This window comes from Perca flavescens, chromosome 7, assembly GCF_004354835.1.
Source record: "Perca flavescens isolate YP-PL-M2 chromosome 7, PFLA_1.0, whole genome shotgun sequence".
Classification (NCBI taxonomy): domain Eukaryota; kingdom Metazoa; phylum Chordata; class Actinopteri; order Perciformes; family Percidae; genus Perca; species Perca flavescens.
In genome coordinates, this window is record NC_041337.1 from 31,287,695 (window position 1) to 31,303,756 (window position 16,062).

General features: G+C 41.3%; 1 protein-coding gene across 2 annotated transcripts in view; it reads right to left on the reverse strand.

The window, feature by feature from the left end:
- lamb2l (laminin, beta 2-like) overlaps nt 1–16,062 on the reverse strand; it is a 60,751-nt gene that overhangs the window by 19,752 nt on the left and 24,937 nt on the right. For both annotated transcript variants that reach the window (XM_028583881.1, XM_028583882.1), the window contains exons 3-12: nt 10,394–10,563; nt 5,858–5,993; nt 5,435–5,508; nt 4,856–5,044; nt 4,242–4,305; nt 3,834–4,036; nt 3,540–3,660; nt 2,578–2,766; nt 526–705; nt 139–251 (exon numbers count right to left, since the gene is read on the reverse strand). In XM_028583881.1, the coding sequence (XP_028439682.1) occupies nt 139–251; nt 526–705; nt 2,578–2,766; nt 3,540–3,660; nt 3,834–4,036; nt 4,242–4,305; nt 4,856–5,044; nt 5,435–5,508; nt 5,858–5,993; nt 10,394–10,563 (1,439 nt within the window). The remainder of the gene's footprint in view (nt 1–138; nt 252–525; nt 706–2,577; nt 2,767–3,539; nt 3,661–3,833; nt 4,037–4,241; nt 4,306–4,855; nt 5,045–5,434; nt 5,509–5,857; nt 5,994–10,393; nt 10,564–16,062) is intronic.

The following is a 16,062-nucleotide window of genomic DNA, read 5'->3' on the forward strand; positions in this document are numbered from 1 at the left end:
TTTACTCAGTTTTTTCTACTTGAAATATGCAGCAACAAGGACTACTATGAATGTAAATAAACAGACATGAGTATGATCTTTTGATCTAAAAACCCCAAATGAGCAACAGATTTTATACGAAGAACAGTTGTTACTAACCAGACACTGGTTGCAGTAGCGACCAGTAACATATCTTTTGCAGGAGCAGTCCCCACTGATCTGGTCGCAAGGAGCTCCCATCATGATGATGCCACGAGGGTCACAGTTGCAAGCTGACGGAGACACACACACACACACACACACACACACACACACACACACACACACACACACACACACACACACACACACACACACACACACACATGCACACATGCACACACACACACACACACACAAAGAATAAGATTGTGGCTGATGTGCTATTTACAGATCTTAAATGCAGATTATGTGGTTTTGTATTCAAAAACACCATAAATCCATTTTCATTCCTGTTCAAACACAAATTGTTTTCAGTGGTAGACAAACACACACACACATACGTACGCTGACAGCCCAGCGGGTCGTTCTGGCTGAGTCCGTAATAACTTTCTTTGCAGTCGTCGCAGCGCGTGCCTTTGACGTTGGCTTTGCAGCGACACTGTCCCGAGATCATGCCCATGTCCAGGTCGGTGTGACTGTCACACACTCCTCCCTCCATTGATCCGACTGGGTCACAGTCACAGGCTGGAGGTGGGGGAAAAAAAAAATGAGAGGCAAAAACAAAATGGCATTAATGGGAAACTTGAGCAGACAGAGAAGAGAGCAATGAGAACACTATTTCGAGAAGCTTTTAGGTTCATGATGCACATAAGATCTGCAAACTGACACTTAAAAATGGTCGTCATAAAACCCTTGACATACATAATGTTAATTATTGTCACAACACGATGTGTATGTACATGTAACTCTTTGTAATACTTTGATTGAAATGCAGTCTCAAGGATTTCAGGCATTCAGGCTGATCATCAATAGGCTAAATTACACAAAATAAGAATATCCTCGAGTAGAGGTGTGACAAGATCTCGCCACACGCGAGATTAAAACGTGAGGGGATTTCTCAAGGTAAAAAGTGTCTCGAGATATCACTACACAAGTGCAGAGGAGCAGCCAGAATGAGGGATGAGTCTGACTTGAACCTCAAAATTAGCATAAAAAATCCCCACGCCCATTCTCGCCCGTCAGTAAAGTTGACTCTGAGTTAACTTTTGCAGAGCGTAGCGAAAGAATGAAGCTGCCTGTAAAACTCAGCATTAGAACGTTAGAGAATACCGCCTCTCTCTCTCTCTCTCTCTCTCTCTCTCTCTTAGCCGAGACAAACCCCAAAACCTAACTTTACTTTTAATGATATTACACAAAGAGCAATGTCCTCCCTTCATCCTATAATGGTCATGAATCGATACTAGAGTAGCCTACTTCCGTGTTTACTGCTGCAATGAATAAAATGCAGAGGAGGAGATAAGCGCATCTGTCTTCACAAACATCATCTGTTGAGTGTTTGATGGTCATTTATTTGTGCTTTAGAAAGTAATCACTGTGAAACAATAGTAAAATAAGCTTAATTTCTCTGTCTACTGGACAATAACAAATTCAAGTAGCCTATAAAAGCAACTGGTCTCAACTACTGCCAGAAAATGCTGGGTTACATGGTAACCTTGGTTCTCTGAGTGAAAAGACTAGCTCTCCACCATACATATGGAATAAGTAACGATGTAACTGTTAGTTATACATTTGAGTTCATGGCAAAACCTTTCAGTGTTCGTTTTTGATTTTGTGACTTTCGATTGAATAAAGGACTAAAGCTGAAGATCTTTGCTGAAACACAACGGTTCGGTCTTAATTTCTATCATTTTACACGGGCTCGGGCTTGCGCTCCGGGTTGCGCGGTAAATGAGCGGTCCGGTGATGTGTTTTGATTAGCGCGAAAATGGATGCTGAGGAGGTGAAACGGAGGCTGGCCTCTGGAGAACTTATTTTATTTCTTTGTTCCAACTTCCAAGTGGCCTATAGCCTACGTTAGTCATGAATAAATGATGTAAATGTTTTTATAAATGACTCAATTCTTGACAAAAGGCAAAAGAGCTGTGTGCGTGTGCACATTTGAATAATGTCGGGCTGTAAACGGGTTCGGGTTTTTAAAAAGCTGTCAATCAAAATGTACTTGTCAAGCCGAATTCTGTCAGGCTCGGGCCTTGTCGGGCCTAACTTTTAAGGCCCGATTACAGTTCTATAAAGGACAATTTTTCATTCATCAAAGTTTTTTTAAATTTTTTAAATAGTGTTAAAATCTTGTCTCGTCTCGTAAACCTAATCTCTTGTCTTGTCTCGTGAGCTGGGGGTCTTGTCACACCCCTATCCTTGAGGCAAGTACACTTTGACAGGAAACAAATCAAATTGTTATAACCCACTGGCTGGAAGATTTCTTTCCAAATGTTTCAGTGAAAATAAGATTTTTTTTACTCAATACTGAATTTAATTGCAATGCCATTTATTGCGGTGTTACAGTGAATATCCACATAATGGCTGGAAACATTTTGTTCAAAAGAACAAATGACTCACCTATGCAGACCTGTGGGTCCCTGACATCCCTAATAGGGTCTTGGTAGTAGAAAGGTTTGCACATCTCACAGTTGCGTCCCATGGTGTTATGCAGACAGTCGTCACACACTCCTCCGCTGATGTTGCCCGTGGCTAAATACACAGCCATGTCGAAGTGACAATGGCTTGAGTGGCCGTTACAGTTGCACTCTGGAGACACAAGCAAGAAATTAAACAAATAAATGCTAATTAGACGCCTAGATAGGCTATAAGAGGTAACCACAAAGTCCCCAGTAGCAGTTACAAAGTTACCCATCACATCAGCTCCTCTCATCCTCCTTAACACTTTAAAAGTAGCAGACAGTTTAATGAACCAAGGAGAGACTTCAGGATGGCTTTTCTGAAGGAAACATTTACAGTAGGGCTGCAACTAACGATTATTTTCATTGCTGATTAGAGTAATGTGTTGATTTTTTTCTTGATTATTCGATTAGTTGTTTGTTCTATAAAATGTCAGAAAATGGTGAAAAAGGTTTTTCCATGACCAAAGATGACATCCTCAAATGTCCTTTTTTTCTCACAACTCAAAGATATTCAGATTACTGTCACAGAGGAGTCAAGAAATCAGAAATATTCACATTTAAGAAGCTGGGATCAAAAATGTTTTACTTTTTTTTTCATAAAAATATTCTCTCCAACCAATTAACTGATGATTACAATAGCTGGCAATTACAGTAATTTAATAGTTGACAACTAATAGATTAATTGAACATTTGCAGCTGTAATTTACGGTACCCCTAAGATTAAAATACAGCAAATTTATTTTGATGGCATCTTAAATATTCTTTCAAGAAAAAGGAAAGACTGAAACTCCTTGCAGTGTGTTTATGATGAGCACAAAGGTATTTTAGAAAAAAACTGTGTGTGTGTGTGTGTGTGTGTGTGTGTGTGTGTGTGTGTGTGTGTGTGTGTGTGTGTCCCACCTCTGCAGGTATGTGGGTTCTCTGCCTCTGCTGGTCTCCATGGCAGGTCATTGTGGAAATGTCGGCAGCGCTCGCAGTTCAGGCCCTCTGTATTATGTTTGCATACACACCGACCGTGGATCTGACCAATCACAATGCAGCAAAAATGTTAATGTAGGTATTGTTAATAATAATGGCATGATAACATGTCCTGAACAAATGAGGCAAGTTGAAGTTTCTATTATTTTCGAACAGATTCTGCTCTTTTTGTCAACATGTTTCTGTGTGGTCCCGGGGCACAGTCCACTCGCTCACCATGCCGTTCTCCCGGGAGTCCACCCCTGGCACTGGGGCGCACTCTGAGGCGTGTCCGTAACAAAAGCAGCTCCCTCTGACCACCAGCTCATAGAGGGCGTAGTAATATTTCTGCAGGACATCGAAGCGTCGGTCCAGCAGGTCGTCTCCCAGAGTGTTAAGCTTGGTGAAGTTGATACGCAGGTTGGTAATACGCAGAAGTTCTGTAAAAGAGAAAAACTGATTAGGTGTGATTTGTGAAATTAACCCATTTCATGACAAAACTGAAATTTCCTTAGTATGTATAACACTTTTTGAAATGACTCGCGTTAAAGCGAATATAATGTCATAACTCATAAAAAAACACTATGCTGTGCTGCTAAAAACAGTGTCAGTGATAAACATTCAGAGATAAAAGTCTCCACTGACCTTGAATGTCCAAGCTGTATGGGTCTTTCACATGAATGGCGGGATCCAAAACCTTATAAATGACCTGGATACAGAACAGAATTTTTCAGCTCAAGAAAGAGAGAAATCCCATTAGATTCTGGGATTGAAGACAATCATAGCCAGCTAAAACAACAGATGGTAACAAAAATCAGACACACTGTTTGGAATAAACACATTTGCAAAGACCTGACCTGCAAAGAAATAAGCTTCAGTTAATAAATAATGTGTGCAAGTCAGTCACATTCCTCGAGTTAAATGGCACCTCTCTTTTATGAAAATCTGTTATTTTAGATTCTAAACAAGATACATATTTATTACACTTCTGTTTGCTTTGTAGTGAATTCACCTATTGTGTGTACTGGCTTAAGGAATGTGACAAGGAACCAATGGGCTTGGTGCCACAGACAGGGTCAGGAAGCCAGAAAGTATCAGAGATGGACTAATGCGCTGTTGGCTCTGGTCTTTTTATGGGTTTTGTTTTTTTAACAACAGCAAACATTTTGAATATGACCAGCCTTACGTTTTGATTCTGAACTAGACACTGTCTCCTCCCAGTCTAACATGTCTCTACCAGCACCTCCTCTAATTCTTACCTCTCCATTAGTGGAGGGTTCGATGTCGGAGTAGCGCTCCTCGCAGATGATGTCGTTGATGTGGTGCAGGCCGTTGGCGGGGATGCCAGGAAAGGTCTTGGTACAGTTTGAGGCAAAGTAGCGGTAGGGGCGCCAAGTGCGGCCGAAATCAGCCGAACGCTCGATGAACATGGCTGCAGGTCGGAAAGTCTAAGGGGCAAAAGAGAGAAATGTATTTTGGTATTATGTGGTGAATTTTCTTTATGAAACAGCACAAGCACAATTGAAGTGAGACTTGTATCTGTGTAAATTTGTGATCAGATGACAGCACCTTGTCAGACAGATTTATCTGGAACCTTTTGTTTCATGTTTGCTTTACTAACAGTAAGATGATGGATTCAAGCCCGATGGAATGCAGCCATCCATTTTATGTATAGAGTGTACACAACAAACACACCTAGTCCAGTATGCACCTTGACAGGCTTAAGCACATACAGTACAGTCACCTTTTCAAACAGAGGTCCACACACACACACACACACACACACACACACACACACACACACACACAGGCACATAGATGCAAATAACTGTTCATACCTTAAACTTCATGATGAGATGTGTGAAGTGGAATTCAGCCTCCAGGTTCAGTCTGATGCTGACACTCTCCTGTCCTGTAGAGGAAACAACTGTCACTCAGTGTCATAACAACACAATCAATGTAAAAGTCTTGTCTCCTTAAGTCACTGTCTGCTTGACTGAGTGACTGTAGAAAACCTCTAGCATCCTTCTTTGCATTTTTGTCTCTTCAAAATTACCTATGAGGTCATAGATTTACACCCATGTCACTGCATCTCAACAGCATTCTCCAGTATGTTGCATGTATTATTTTGTATTTTTGTAACATGCCTCTAAAATGTATACGTTTGTTACCATCAGGATTTAATTCTCAACAACACAAGAAGAACAAAAGTATTCCTCATAAACACACACACACACACACACACACACACACACACACACCATTGACCGACTGCCACCAGGTGTTGTCTCCGTTGCTGTCCATGAGGTAGATCACGTTTTCGATGCGGTGGCTGTTTCTGTGGCGGTACGGGTCAAAGCGATGCTGGGAGTTACACTCAAAGCACTTGTCTGTTTCCTGTCGAGGCCGAAAACACACATTTACTCCTGAAGAAAGTCACTGGCATGGAAAGATATTTTAGATTTTAGATATGATGATGAAGAAGTAGATCAAACATTTGACTTGAAATGAAAATAATTAGCAGGTATGCAGATTTTTAGCATTTGATTGAACCAAAAAAAATCAACCAGCTGTGTAATAAACCACCTGTGGATGTTGTACTACATGGAAACAGTTAAACCCACTTGCTGTAATTCCTTACAAACCCCTATAATGCGTGTGCAGGTTGTGTCTTGTGCATGATGTACAGTAAGTCAAGTCCCTGTGATAGAGGTGTTTCCTCAGATTAGGGCTTTTATCTGTCAAGATGAAATAATGTAGGTAATGTGCCCCTGTGTGTCAACACCAGTGTGAATGGGACAAAAGCCAGAGGGGACTGGATTGTGTCTCCACTGGGTCAAAAGATTAAAAAGGAAGAATGGTTTTGAAAGAGAGATGCAAGAAGTAAAATAAGGGGAGGGGGAGAGGAAGAAAGACAGTAAAGAGATGGAGGCAAGTGTGATGATAAGGATAAAGGGCACAAAATAAGACTTAGAGTCTAGCCGCTCTGTGAGGTTGAAAATCAGAAATGGTTTATTGTACTAGTAGGTTTGCACATACAAGGGTCTTGATCTGAAGCAGCGATCAATCAAACAATCTAGAATCTTGAACAGGATCTCAGTTGACTACAGTAATTTGTAAAAAAAAATATATATATAAAGGCAATACAGAGTCAGCAGCAGGTATACACAAATATCCAAACCTCATAACTGCAACTGCAGCATCAATGACTAGATGAGGATTATGTCTGGAAGTATATAGACAACAACAAATTTGAGAGAGCAGACTCTGAAACAAGCACTGGCACTATCGGGATTGCACACTCAAATCTGTTTCTACTCTTATGAATCTGTGCCTGTGCACTCTCAAATGTCGATTTGCCAACTGAGTAGCACTCACAATTTGTTTTGTGCTAATCTTTTGTCGCCAATATATTTCCATAAATATGAGATGCAAATGCATTGATGAGGCAGAAGGCAGAAGAAGGGGACCAAGGCAGAGCTCCAAGGCAGAGGGCATGGGAAAGACACAAGAATGTGCGGACCAAGGCCAAGAGCAAGAGCTTGAATCTCAAGGGGTGTAATAGAAAAGTTAGAAAGGGTGGTTAGAGAAAGGAAGGTGCAGGTGAGAGAAGTGGGTATACAGTGGAGAGGGGTCTCAAACTGCACAGCAGGGGTGAAGGACAAAGAAGGGGGCCAGCAGAGGGTGAGGGAGATGCTGAGAGAGGGTGAAAGGTGGTGCATTTAAGAGGGCGCCATAAAGAGGGGAGCAGGGAGAGGGAAGGAGGGCTAAACAGACAGATGAGGGTACGTTGGCACACTAGAGAAACAGTGTATTCCAGGGCAGCATTTCTTAATTAGGTTGTTGTCTAGGTGATTAAGCTGCTAACAACAACATGGCTGGTAAAGAGGCTGAGAATTATGTGGATGTGTGTGACCACGGGTGCACTCACGCCCACTTGTACATGTTTAAGTGAATGTGTGTTTTTTTTACATGCTTGCTTGCCTGCCTTTCTCACTTACCCTCCCTAATCCCAGCATAAATTTGCCCAAACCCTAATCTCAGAGCCCCACTGCTGAAAAGGACATTCCTCTCTACACAGTAGCCCTTCCATCCTATCGCAATGTGCCACCATTAGAGAGGCATAGTTTTATAGTGTTCACAGGATTTAAGGTCCAAGAGCAAGATTTCAGATATGCAGGTATACTTGACAACAAGCACTTCACTTCATTTATTTATTGTTCAGAAAGTTTAAGGTTGGATGTACATACAGTACGAGTAAAATAAGTTTGATTCGTATTCATTTCTCTTTCAGGGACACTGTAGTTTTCATTTCAGTAGGCGCTTGGTGTAAACTTGTGTGGCTTTAAGACCCTCCCTCTTCTGAGCTCTTATTTATCTCCCATTAGTCAAGCCTGGTCAGCTCAACTATAAGGCTTTCTGCTCCAACAATACACTGATGTAAGTCTGATGTTGATTTGAAAACACTTCTTTGTCACACTACAATGGTGGCTTTAAAAAAAAAAGTACACCCCACCTCCTTCTTTCAGTTTCCTTTCCATCTCAGTTACAACTCTAAAACTGATATTTCCTGCTATTAACACATTATGTCACTTCTCATTTTGCTGCCATTCTTTTTGCTCTTTTCTCTGCCACTTCCCCCGCATCCTCCCTTCTTTTTCATCATTTGCCATTCCCATTTTTTCTATCTCCTTCTTCACTTTTCTTGTTCCTTTCTGTTGCCATGGTCGCTTGTCTTAAGTTACGGTTTTTGACTCTCTCTACCAGGTGGGACTAACAACCAAACCAGGGCCCCTTTAAAGGTCTTTAACACAATTGGCTTCTCTTGGGAAGCAAATGTGCATAAGAACTATGTAATCCGATTTCACAAGGAACAAAACAAACAACCTATGTCAAACACAAATGATTGATGAACTTCTGGGCATTTAAATGTTTTGTGTGGGCGTCTAAAGTAGCTTCTGACAGGCCAGAGACGGTCCGCACCTGGCTGGATTTATGTAAGGACAGGTTGACACCATATCCTGGCCCGTACTATAGTAGAGGGCCTCTTACCAATCAGACAATGTCAGTCATGTTCACCTTAAAGTTGACACTGTTGGATATTCCTGCCCTGAGGCAATGGAGGTGCAGGCACATACATGCAGATGCACGGAAATGCATGTAGTGTAGAGAGGGTGTGAATATCAACATGATCAGGATCAGGAACATTTCAGGAGTCATGTCATGTAAGGGCAGAAAGAAACATAAGAGCTGCATACTGTGGAGGTGAAGGAGAGACTGTAATAGTATTGTGTCTTGCATCACACAGGTATGAATTAGGGGTGTGACGCAAAGCTACTTTTTGTATCTATAGCTGTATCTCTGTGTCTGTCTGTATCTGTTGTTTTCTGCTGCAAAATAACATACTCAGTTAACCATGCACTAATAAAATATTAAAGCATGATTTGTTCAAAAGAAAGAGGGTCAGTCAAATAGAAGACTTGCTACTGTTAATGGTCCGGAAGAAATGAATAGTGAAAATAGAACAGAAGGTTTTAAATAATCAGAATTAGCACAAAAAAAACTCCTGCACACTGTCTAACTTGCAAAAAAATAGACCATCTTTAGGTAAAAAAAAAAAGTTTTGCCTGAAGATGGTCTAGTACCAAAAAGTTGCCTATTATTCAAGGTATATTTTTTGCAAGTTAGACAGTGTGCGGGAGTTTTCTTTGCTACTGTCTCACGTTGTAGATGTGTGAAGTATTTCTCTGTACTGAAATAGTCAGAATTGCGTCGGGCCTTTTTGCATTAACTTTCCTTATGAACTAAAGATTGGTATATAATCGGAAGAGGCCCAGATGAATGTAAACTTCATTTTTGAAGAAAAAAGAACAGGCTATTGATAAAAATCTGAAAAGCCATTTTGCATGTAATTTTAGGATGGTGTCTACCTTCTGATTGTCATTTTCCCATTGAATAGGCAAAACTAACACATGTTTAACATTAGTCAGTTTTATCCTGCACTAGTCTTGAAATGCCAGACCATACTCCAGCGCTGACATGATCTGGCTACACTGCCTATCTATTCTGGGATGTGTTTTTAACACACAGAAGTGTTAAAAGACTTAAAAGTAATTCTGCTTTGTGTGTGTCTTTACAAAAACAAAAACATCCTGAAGGCAAGAGATTGAAGTCCCTAACACACACAGAAAAACATCATCAAGTTTTATAAATCTAATTCAAAATTTCAACTGTCCAAACTAGTTGTGGGGTTGTGGTGCGTCACCGGCCTGTGTGTGTGTGTGTGTGTGTGTGTGTGTGTGTGTGTGTGTGTGTGTGTGTGTGTGTGTGTGTGTCTTAGGTGTGGCTAACATGTCAGTCTAGTCTACACCTGGGCCTGATATTGAAAGGCTGGGTAGCGTCGGGGGGCCTTGCTTATGGAAATCGGACTACAAACAAACAGACAGATGAACAAATGAAGATGGAAGAGCGGAAACTGAAGGATGAAGATGGATGAGTGCATGGAAGGGAGAACAAACAAACCATCGTAGGGACCATTGTAAATGGGGTGTGAGAGATGGAACAGGCAGGTGGGAGAGTCAAGTTGAGTTTAATCATAGCAGTGACTGAGAATGCCAAATGTGGAAAATATATGTAGATCACAGCACGTGACGTGATACCGGGTGCACATGAAGGAAAAAATGAATGTGCATGATTAACCTGTCATTAGCGGGAAGGTATGAATAGAAAACCCTTCATCAACCATCACAACCAGTGACTCCTTATACATTTATGTGTGTGTTTGTGGGTGTCCTGACCTGCAGATGGCTGACAATGCAGTAGGGCTGCGGCCCATCCAGGCCGCAAGTAGACGTGGAGGATAGGTTGACAGCCCGTCCAATCAGAAGGTTTCCTGTCGCAGGGTAGCAGCTGCCATCTGTGCAACCATGAGGGCTTGATGGGAGCTCCTGTCCAAACACACTGAGAGCTGCAAGTGGAGGGGTGCAGGGTAGAAACAAAGGAGAGAATAATTATTCCACTCATTGTGTTACCAACTTTATATGTCAAGTTCTTGATGGTGTGGAAGTGCACACAGTAAGAACATCTCATCTTAACGAGCCTTTAAATTTAAAAACTAGAAAATGCATTTCCTGTAGAAAATGCGTGTGAATGCTGAATAGCTAAATTGCTAAAGATAAACCGGATTAATATATTAAATCTGTAAGAAGAAGTTGAAGTAGTAGTGAATAGTTGGAAAAGTGGGAATTGTTTTAATTGGTATGAATATCATTGACAAGTTGAATAACACCACTAATGTAAAAAAGATAATTAAAGATAATTAAAGGTTTTTTTGAAAAGCTAATGATAAAGCTAAACCGGATTGCTGGTTAAAATGTGTAAGAAGAAGGTGAAGTTGTAAGAAATGTGGAAAAGTGATAATTGTTTGAATTAACATGTCTTTAAAAGATGAATAATAGCCATATTGTATGAAAGTTGTAGGTGTTACAACAGTGGCACAGCAGTGGCAAACAAACAACATAATGTCTGTAGTTGCAATTTGACTGTCTTGCGAAAATGCTGCGTCATGCTTACTAATCAGTGGCCATGTTTGTAATCAGCTAACAACCTATCACCTGTGTCAGACTGCTGCCATTAAGGGACACTGAGAGCGGCCTGTGAAAGAAAGGCTCAGACAGCCTAAACTATAGGTGGCATAAATTACCTCATCTTCAGCACAGCAAGTCCTTTGGGAACGTGTCGATATAAAATGTATGTGGAAAAATTAAAAAATGTGGGCTTATCAGCAATTCAAAAAAGTGGTTTGCTGTGCCTTTGTGTGGAAATGTCAAGGATGTTTAACATGGGCAGCGAATGGAGGAAGATTTGGAACTGTTGTCCTTTGGAAGCTCACCGAGCAAAATGTATAAGTCCTATTGCTTAAATGAGCACATTCGCTGAAAGTAAACAAGCATCCTACCGTTTTGATGTATATATGTTGTATGACAAGGACAAATTGCGGGGACTAAGATGAGACTAAGATGATATTTTTAAGGCTCCAGCGATGACGTCACCCACTGTACTGATAAATATGTTGTTTTTTAAATAGGACATACATAGAAGCTCAAAGTCCCACTGACACCCCTTTACTATGAAAATCTCATATTTTGAAACTGCCGCTGAAAACGGGCAAATCTCAAAAAAGCTGGAAGTTGACGTCAACCTCCCAAAAACCGGAACCTTTGTCAGCACATGGGTGTATTAAGAGAACGGTCACGCCCCAACATTTACATAGGCTACACAACTGACCTGAGATCAGGTAGTCTTCTGAATCTAGCTAGGTCACGCAGATCTCTGCTATTCCATTACAAAATTCCCTTCTGAAACTTTTTTATGCGAGAAATCAACTATGTAAAGCTCAAATATGGGCCGCTTTACGAAAATGGATGGCTAATTGCAAATTTTGTCCGACTGTGTGTCGGAGTTCAGCGCCGGTGCTGCCTGTGTTGCTGCCTCGCCGCCCAGCCTGCCTTCCTTCACAGACCCCGGCCTGCTATGAGGTACTTGGAGCTCCGTCACAACTGGCAGCCCACAGCACTCCAAAGTCACCGTGTCTTGGGGTAATAGACAACTAAATGCCCCTGCTCTGACAGAGCTCCAGGGCCTGAAACTCCCCTCTTCCTGCTCTTAAATGCCCGGTGTATGTGAGTGAGAGCGCGGTCAGCGAGCTTGTTACATCAGCAATCTCTTACCACAGGTTTCAGTTAATCTTTTAATGTGTGTAATTATAATGTGTTGAGTTATTTAAACAAACGACTGTATAAAATACACGCCTCTTGTCTGCGAGTCTCATTGATAGAGCCTGCGGCTGGATGGAGCTAGCTAGCCTCCTCTTAGAATTCCTCTGGAATTCACAAACATGTGACGAAATTCAAACTGTAAATATACTCGGAATTACGCCGAAAATGAAGCTAACTATCTGTGATTTGTAGCTACACACAGCTAGGATTGAAGGGACAGTCGCAGCTAACGAAACCCTTACAGCTCACAAATATTCATTATCTTGAAATCGGACACCGTTGTTAGCTTTATAAGACATTTAGTTAGATGTTGTGTAAGTGACGTGACGAAATTCAAACTGTAAATATACTCAAATTACGACCAAAAATTAAGCTAACTAGCCGCAATCTTGTACACATAGGATTGTAGGGACAGTCGCAGCTAACGAAACCCTTACAGCTCACAACTATTCATTAACTTGAAATCGGACACCGTTGTTAGCTTTATAAGACATTTAGATGTTGTATAGCTAAGTGGCGTGACATTGTGTGTAACATGTGGTAAGAGATTGCTGGTGTAACAAGCTCGCTGACCGCGCCCTCACTCTCACACAACAGGCCATTTAGCTAGCAGGAAGAGGGGAGTTACAGGCCCCTGGAGCTCTGTCAGGGCTGCCAGCCTAACGGAGCTCACAGCAGGCCGGGGTCCGTGAAGGAAGGCTGGGCGGGCGGCGAGGCAGCAGCACCGCCGCTGAAATCCGACACTTACCATACGTCTTACCATATTTGCAATTAGCCATCAATTTTGGTAAAACGGCCCATATTTGAGCTTTATATAGTTGATTTCTCACATAAAAAAGTCTCAGAAGTGAATTTGGTAATGAAACATTGCAGTGTCTGGAATATGAGATTCTGTCGCTTCTCTAATGTGTGTGTATTGGGGATTCGCTCAACCAATCAGCGCGCATCTCTAATGTCTGCGTATGGCAATTCGCTCAACCAATCAGCGCGCAGCTCATCTAAATATTCACGAGCATACCATATTTGGAAGAAAAGCTCTTGTTACAAATAGGGCCAAAACACAGGGATGCATAAGGGCCAATAAAATATCAACCAGGCCATTTTCAGCCCAACCAATGTTACATACCCCATTAGGAGACCATAAGGAACAGTGTGAAATACTCTATATAATCATTCTATCACCCCTTTAAATTAATAAAAGTAGAAAATTGAAAGTGTATAATCAGCATTTCCTTAAAAAACAAATAAACGTGTGGTGAAACCTCTAATTTTACACAACACTGCAGAAACAAGAGGAAGTAGAAAGGAAGTATATGAGGTACTGTTTGTGCCATGACATCTCTATCTGTTCCCTCAGCATCTGCAGTATAAACCAAAATCTTAGTCTTCCTCATACACCACGGCATGTCTGGCTAAACAGAAGCATGGTGGATTATAAAAAGTAAGATCATCGTGTTAACACTGCCTGACATCCCAGAAAGTAATTGTCTTAATGAACTAAGAAGGAGCATATTATCTATAACTCTCCAAAACGTTTTTGTCCTGTTCCCTCCAACTCTCTCCCTCACCCGTGTAAACACTCTCTCTGCATCACTGATTCTGAATAACAGGCCTCATCAGGGATATGTGAGGGAGAGGCAGCAAGGGTAAGAGGGGCAGAGAAAGACAATGAGATAAATTATGGTGACACAAAAAATGAAAGATGGACAGAAAAACTATGTGGACGGACCAATTCAATACAAAAAAAAAAAATGAAGAGGCTCAGAACAGGGTTCAGCAGTCGTTTAGTCAGGATATCTACATCAAGCTTTAACCATTTACTGACACAGACTTTCCCGAAATTACAAAGCAACCACCAGGGCCTGTTTGAATGAACATGAAACCATACTGAGAGAAATCTTCTAAACTTAGATACTATAGATCCAGCTGCAAGAGAAGACTGTGGAGCCTAAAATATGTTGGGAAACGGGCAGCGATGCAGCAGCAATAATGTATGCTGGAGAAATTAGCAAAAAATGTCTTTCCAGATGGACCGCCTAGTTTTCGAGAAAGGGCGTGGTCATATGATTGGGCAGTGTATGGAACATGTGACAATAAAACTTCTGTGCCCGCCTGAACAAACTCGAGGCTCCATAATCAGCAGAACACAGAGTTGTGTGATAGAGTGATAGGAGATGAGAGATGATGGGAGAGATATCAGAGGGACGTTCATCCTGTTGATTTACAGAAAACAACGGAGCAGCAACAGGTTGAGGCATGATGGGAAAGGCACGGCCATTGTGAGTTGGAATCATAAGAATCCTTTGCATTAAAAAAACTGCATATATTCATTAGACAGACCACTCTAATGGTGGGGAGCTCTTAAACACACTTTGTGGTATGACTGTCATATTTGTAGTGTTACCAGAATATAATTGTGTGACTGTAATGACTGCCTTTCTAAAGGACACGTGGATGATTTCGTTCCTGATTTCACAAATTTAAATACTAAAGGATTTGGAATGTGTCCATCGCTCACCTGGCTTACTATAAAAGGACAATAACAAGTGGTACAAAAAAGAACTTTGTCACAAAAGAATCAGATAACAGGATGCAAGAAACCTTTCAGGCCAATTTACACTTGTCATTTAAAGTGTCTTGTATCCAGATAAAATCCAGATGAGATTTTTTATTTAAAGTTGCTACAAGGGTAGTTTCAATCTTATGGGTGATAACAAAGTCTGTTTGAGGTCAGGCAGTGCATTGGCAGCTTTGGACTCCTACATAGAAAGAGTGGTGGATCCTTAAAGTGGCAAGATCACACTAAGAGCTGTCAGTATTTCAGAATGCTGTTTTTGATGATATGAACCTGTAGAGTGTAGGCCATGGTTCTAGTGGGTATCATTTCGTCTTTTAAACACTGGTTTTAGAGAGAGACAGTTGGTAAACCTCCTCAACACAAAAAGGGGAACTGGCTCTTGGTCAAACCATATTTTAGAGCAGAAGAAATGTATTACAGTCTTTGGTATAGTTTAGTGTTGAGGCTACCATTCTACAGAGCTGGCGATACATCCAAGAATGACACTTTTCATATTAAACAGTAAAATGTAGATCACGCAATAGATTTGTAATTTTACAAAACTGCGCTTATAAAACAAAAACTTGTGCGTACTGTAAAAGTGCCTTAATTGAATGTAAAAATAATTGAATGTAAAAAATCTTTGTACGACATGCTTGAAAAGACTACAGCTCCTCTAGCTCTTCTGTATACACACACACACACACACACACACACACACACACACACACTGTCTGTGTATAAATGTCTTGGCTCTAGTTCAAGTAAAAGATTTAACAGAGGCTGATTTTCCAGTTAAGGGGGTTTTGGCATCTGGTAAGGATGCCCCCTGGAACACCTCCCTAAGGATGTGTTCCAGGCACTAGGTAGAGGGTTTATACCTCCACCCTGGCCTGAGAACGCCTCGGGATCCCCCAGTCGGAGCTGGTTAATGTGGCTCCGGAAAGGGAAGTTTGGGGTCCCCTGCTGGAGCTGCTGCCCCCGCGATCCGACCCAAGATAAGCAGACGGAGATGGATGGATGGATGATTTTCTGATTTCCTGTGAGCCATTAACAATGCCTGGCTGACACTGTTCGCAATTCTACTGATATAACCTTCCAGAAAGTACACCACACAATCAGTCTGTAATGT